General features: G+C 47.1%; 1 protein-coding gene across 1 annotated transcript; it reads right to left on the bottom strand.

Annotated features, from left to right (window-relative positions):
* Nucleotides 1-6: 6 nt before the first annotated feature.
* Nucleotides 7-4537, bottom strand: LOC122764929 (choline transporter-like protein 1). Its single transcript, XM_044018936.1, has 7 exons — nt 4526-4537; nt 4288-4430; nt 3790-3926; nt 2561-2654; nt 2312-2481; nt 2106-2195; nt 7-451 (listed from the first exon to the last, which is right to left on the bottom strand). The coding sequence occupies exons 1-7, from the start codon at nt 4535-4537 to the stop codon at nt 222-224; spliced, it is 876 nt and encodes a 291-aa protein (XP_043874871.1). The 3' UTR covers nt 7-221.
* Nucleotides 4538-6863: the final 2326 nt, after the last annotated feature.

Here is a 6863-nt window from a genome sequence, read left to right as displayed (position 1 = left end):
AGTTCACACCATGAGTTCACACCGAGTTTACACCATGAGTTCACACCGAGAGTTCACGCCTAGAGTTCATACCGAGAGTTCACGCCTAGAGTTAATACCGAGAGTTCACACCGAGTTCATACTGAGCTCATACGTAGAGTTCACACCGAGATTTCACACTGAGTTCACACCAAATTCACAGACTTCACCGAAAGTTCACACCGAGAGTTCATACGTAGAGTTCACACCGAGAGTTCACACTGAGTTGATGTCAGTGGGAACCGGCCAAACACAGAGCTCAAACCAGGACGTACGGTGAAGACGGTGGCGGCGGCAGCATAGACGAGCAGTGCCTGACCGCCATCTCTGCTCAGCTCCGCCTCCTCCTTTGTTTCCTTGGTTACTTTTGTAGACGTATCATTTCTGTTCAGGCGATGGTCGATGTAAAGCCACCAGAGGACGCTGCTTCCCGCTGAAAACAAACAAACAAACAGATCAAAACTAATTTACAAACAAATACAGTTGTGTGCAAAAGTGTGTGTCCCCTTCCCGATTTCTTATTTTTTAGCATGTTTATCACACTTGTTTCAGATCAAACTAATTTAAATATTAGTCAGACAACACAAGTAAACACAATGTGTTTTTTAATTAGGGTAACCTAACCCTAAACCCTAACCCTAAGGGAGGGAAAAAATCTAAACCTACATGGCCCTGTGTGAAAAAGTGTTTGCCCCCTAAACCTAATAACTGGTTGGGTCTCCGTTTGCAGCAACAACTGCAAGCGTTTGCAATAACTTGCAATGAGTCTTTTACAACGCTTTGGAGGAATTTTGACCCACTCATCTTTGTAGAATTGTTGTCATTCAGCCACATCAGAGGGTTTTTGGGCATGAAGCGCCTTTTTAAGGTCATGCCACAGCATCTCAATAGGATTCAGGTCAGGACTTTGACTAGGTCACTCCAAAGTCTTCATTTTGTTTTTCTTTAGCCATTCAGAAGTGGACTTGCGGGTGTGCTTCGGATCATTGTCCTGCTGCAGAACCCAAGTTCGCTTCAGCCTGAGGTCACGAACAGACGGCCGCACATTCTCCTTCAGGATTTTTTGGTAGACAGCAGAATTCATGGTTTCATTTATCACAGCAAGTCTTCCAGGTCCTGAAGCAGTAAAACAGCCCCACACCGTCACACTACCACCACCATATTTGACTGTTGGTATGATGTTCTTTTTCTGAAATGTGGTGTTACCTTTACACCAGATGTAATGGGACACACACCTTCCAAAAAGTTCGACTTTTGTCTTGTCAGTCCACAGAGGATTTTCCCAAAAGTCTTGGGGATCATCAAGATGTGTTTTTTGGCCAAATTGAGACAAGTCTTAATGTTCTTTTTGGTCTTGAACTCTGCCATAGAGGCCATTTCTGTCCAGTCTCTTTCTTATGGTGGAGTCATGAACACTGAGTGAGGCCTGCAGTTCTTTAGATGTTGTTCTGGGTTCTTTTGTGACCTCTTAGATGAGTCGTCGCTGCGCTATTGGGGTAATTCTTGTCGGCTGGCCACTCATGGGAAGGTTGCCCACTGTTCCATGTTTTCTCCATTTGTGATTAATGGCCCTCACCGTGGTTCTCTGGAGTCCCAAAGCTTTACAAAGGTCTTTGTAACCTTTTCCAGACCGATAGATGTCAATTACTTTGTTTCTCATTTGTTCCTGAATTGCTTTAGATCGCGGCATGATGTCTTCCTTATTTGGGATCTTTTGGCCGACTTGACTTTGTCTGACAGGTTCTATTTAAGTGGTCTCTTGAATCAATAGGTCTGGCAATAATCAGGCCTGGGTGTGGCAAGTAACATTTTCCAAAAAATGTGACTAACCACAGTGACCTGATGATTTTACAGGGGGGGCAATTACTTTTTCCCATGTAGGTTTGGACAGTTTTTTCCTCATAATAAATAAAATCATCACTTAAAAACTGCATGTTGTGTTTACTTGGGTTGTCTTTGTCTAATATTTAAATTTGTTGGATAATCTGAAACATTTAAGTGTGACAAACATGCTAAAAAATAAGAAATCAGGAAGGGGACAAACACTTTTTCACACCACAAACTAACAGTGAGTCATGTGGCCTCACCCAGTGAACCGAGCACCAGCAGCGACGTGAGGATCCAGACAAGCACAGTGGAGATGAAACGGACGATGATCGTCAGGATCATGGACAGGACTGAGGTCAAACACACTTAGATCAGTAACATCACTTCTTCAAATAATGGTATTGATATATTAATAATAATAAGATGTTGATGATTTGTCTTCTATCAGACGACCTGATGACCTCACCGAGCGCGAGGACACACAGGCCCACGATGATTTCTTTACTGGCGGCGACGCCTGCGATCAGGCGGTGCAGGGAACTGTTGTCACCCACAAACGTCACCACTGCCTCGGCAAACTTTGTGTAACAGGAAACATCCAGTGGCGTGCAGCGGTTAAATACGGGCAGCGGTTTACTGCGGACAGAGGTCAGAGTTTAGAGAGAGGTCAGAGGTCAGTGACCCTGAGGAGTGTGAGGTCATCAGGTGGACGTACCTCGGTGGAACAGGAAGTTTGGGACACTTGTTGAACCTCTCAGGTAGAACGGCATATTTGTGGGCCGCCAGCTCATATGAGCACAACTCTGACCCTGCAAAACACACGGGACATGTTAGGCTCCGCCCACCCACACACCTGCTGACAGGTGAGGGTGAACCAATAAGAAGAGATGTGACTTTCTGATGATCATGTGACAGGTGTGCCCCAACATCATGTGACCCGACATCATGTGACAAGTGTGACCATCATGTGACACCACATCATGCATGTTACAGGTGTGACATCATGTTACAGGTGTGTGACAGGCGGACGACATCATGTGACCCCATCATGACAGGTGTGTCCCGCATCATGTGACAGGTGTGCATCATGACATCATGTTACAGGTGTGACCGACATCATGTGAGACCCAACATCATGTTACAGGTGTGACCCACATCACAGGTGTGACCCGACATCATGTTAAATGTGTGACATGTGCACATCATGTGACAGGTGTGACCCGACATCATGTTAAATGTAACCCAACATCATGTGACCACATCATGGTGTGACCCGACATCATTAAATGTGTAACCCATCATGTGACAGGTGCGTGACGATCTGACATCATGCACAGGTGTGACCCGACATTATGTGATCATGTGACAGGTGTGACCCAACATCATGTTACAGGTGTACCCGACATCATGTGACATGACATCATGCACAGGTGTGACCCGACATCATGCGCACAGGTGTGACCCATCATGTTAATGTGTAACCCGACATCATGTGATGTGACATGCAAGGTGTGACCCGCAGACATGTGTGATGTGACCCATCATGTGACAGGTTTGTATCATGACAGGTGTGACCACATCATGCGACAGGTGTGACCCGACATCATGCGACATGTGACCTGACATCATGACAGGTGTGACCCGACATCATGTGACAGGTGTGACCACATCATCGACATCATGGCTATGTGTGACCGACCCGACATCATGTGACAGGTTTGCCCACATCATGGTGACCACATCATGCGACAGGTGTGACCCGACATCATGTTACAGGTGTGACCCACATCAGCAGGTGTGACCCGACATCATGTGACAGGTGTGACCCGGACATCATGTTACAGTGTGATCCGACATCATGTTACAGGTGTGACCCATCATGACAGGGTGACCCGACATCATGCTACAGGTGTGACCCGACATCATGTGACAGCGTGACCTCACCATTGACCATGGCGAAAGTCTTGAGGTCACTGTATGTCCCGAGTTCGTGCCGAGGACACAGGGAGACGCACAAAGCGATGGAGCGGATCTTCCTCTGGACGATGTCGATGTTACAAGGATCCAGAAAGAAAACATACCTGTGGACAGAGAGTCAGGGGAGGAGCCATTCACTTATATGACAATATAATAAAAGGGATCAATAAAATGAATGAGATGATGAAATAAAATGAATATCTACATACATACATACATACATAAACATATACATACACATACATATATATAAAAGTATATATGTAGAGATATACATCTCAGCTACATATATATATACACATACATACATATGTGTGTGTGTTTGAGGATACAATAGAAAAGTATATAGTCAGAACTGATGTTAAAAAGAATAATGACTTAAAAATGAAAGAAAGTTATTTCCTTAAAGGCACAGTATGACAGATGATTGACAGATGATCACCACATCCTCAGTCAGTGACTCACTTCCTGTCCGTGTGGTCGAGGCCGCTCAGTCTGACTCCTTCGATGTGTTCGTTGCGTCGACCGCAGGTGTTTCCGTAGCTGTCGTAGCCAAAGACAAGGCGAGCAGCCCCACCTGTGACCACGGTGAAGCCACAGATGCTTCCCTACGACACAGGTGAGAGGGAGGGAGTGGCTTAGGCACCGCTAATATGTCGACGATCAATAACAGACAGTCCACACTGTGACTCTGCAGCAGCACTCTGTCAATCATTACTCATCAATGACAAGACAAGACGACACAACGACAAGAAGACACAACGACACAACAAGAAGACACAACGACAAGACGGCACGCAAAGAAAACAAGACGACACACAAGAAGACACAACGACACAACAACAAGAACACAACGCAAGAAGACAAGACGACACAACAGGAAGACACGATCAACAACAAGAAGACAAAGACAGACACAACAACAAGACAAGACACAACGACAAAAGACACAAGACAACAAGACACAACGACACACAACAAGACAAGACAAGACAGAAAAGACAAGACACAAGGCGACAAGAAGACAAGACAACACAAGACAAGAAGACACAAGGAGCAAGACACACAAGAAGACAGACAGGAAGACAAGACAAGACATAAAGAAGACAAGACTTAATGACAAGAACACAACACAAGAAGACACAAAGAAGACTAGACAAACGACAAGAAGACGACACAATGACAAGACAAGACAAGACGACACAAAAAAACACAACGACAAGAAGACACAACAACAAGACAAGACACAACTACAAGAAGACACAACGACAAGACACCAACAAAAGAAGACACAACGACAAGACGACAAAACACAGCGACAAGACTAGACCACAACTAAGACAAGGCACAGCCAAGACAACTACAAGACACAACTATAAGACCAGACAACACAGCGACAAGAAGACACAACTACAAGACACAACTATAAGACAAGACGACACAACTATAAGACAAGAAGACACAACTACAAGACGACACGACAAGACGACAAGAAGACACAACGACCAGAGGACAAGACAACACAAAGACAAGAAGACACGAAGACAAGACGACAACGGCAAGAAGACTAGATGACACAACGACAAGACACAACAACAAGAAGACAAGACGACACAACGACAAGACACAACAACAACAAGACAAGACGACACAACGACAAGACACAACAAGAACTACAAGACAAGACACACTAACGACAAGAAGACACAACTACAAGAAGACAAGCACAACGACAAGAAGACTAGACGACACAGCACAAGAAGACACAACCACAAGACTAGACACAACCACAAGAAGACACAACTACAGGAAGACAAGACGACACAACGACAAGAAGACAAAACTACAAGACGACACAACGACAAGAAGACACAACTACAAGAAGACAAGACAACGACAAGAGACACAACTACAAGACAAGGCGACACAAAGAACACACAACTACAAGAAGACAAGACAACGAATCACAAGAGACACAGCTAACAGACACAGCTAACAGACACAGCTAACAGGCAGCTAAACAGACAAGAGACACGACAAGACACAAAGACAAAATGACAAGACACAACAGACAACAACAACATTCATATACAAAATGTCCTCACTTTCTGAGGTATTCTCCCTTTCTTTCTTTCTCTCTCTCCCTCTCCCTCTCTCTCTCTCTCTCTCTCTCTCTCTCTCTCTCTCTCTCTCTCCTCCCTCTCCCTCCCCTCTGCAGAGGACAGTAAAGATGGCGGCCGTGGTTACCATGCCGGCAGAAGACAGTGAAGAGCAGGAACCAGTGCAGGTCGGTGCAGCTTCTGTCCTCCAGCGGCCTCCACTCTCTTAGTCCGCTGAACACACACACACACACACACACACACACACACACACACATGAGTACGGAGGGGCAGCTCGGCTCGGCTCGGCTCGGCTCGTCCTCACCGAGCCTCCGGTGTCCCGCCTCTCTCCAGCGGCAGCAGCTAATTGGATTACGGTTGCTGGCTCTAATCCCCGCCCGGGCCTCTGAGCTCCGGCACCGATACAACAACAAACACGGCCCGGTGCTCTTCGGTCGAGCACCGGGGGGCTGGAGCTAGCGCGGCCCGGACCGGACCGGAGGGTACCGTACTTACCTCCGTGCTACCGCAGCATCCCATTGCACTCAGGGCGGACGAGCGTCACGGAGCTTCACGGAGCTTCACGGAGCTTCACCGGGCTTGAGCTCTGCAGCAGCAGGGTCTGCAGCTCGACAGGCGGGGGGGAGGACCGGAGCTTCCCGGAGGCTCAGACCGGAGCGGAGACAGTGCGGACGGTCAGACGGAGTCCTGTGGACCGCGGAACATGACACGAAGGCACCGAGCGGGGTTAACGGTCCACGATTTGTCCGCCACACTTCCTGCTCGGCCGTCAGGTGCAGCGGCCATTCATCTCATTGCGCATGCGCAATTAGAGTCCGGAGAAAGACGGAGCAGCGGGCGCAGTACCGCCAGCGACCGCTGAGTGAAGACCAATGACAGGGTGGCGCAGTTTTCTGAGTCGAACTTTTTATTTTGTAGTTT

This window comes from Solea senegalensis, unplaced genomic scaffold (genome assembly GCF_019176455.1).
Source record: "Solea senegalensis isolate Sse05_10M unplaced genomic scaffold, IFAPA_SoseM_1 scf7180000017769, whole genome shotgun sequence".
NCBI classification, from domain to species: domain Eukaryota; kingdom Metazoa; phylum Chordata; class Actinopteri; order Pleuronectiformes; family Soleidae; genus Solea; species Solea senegalensis.
This window is presented reverse-complemented; position numbering and strand designations above follow the sequence as displayed.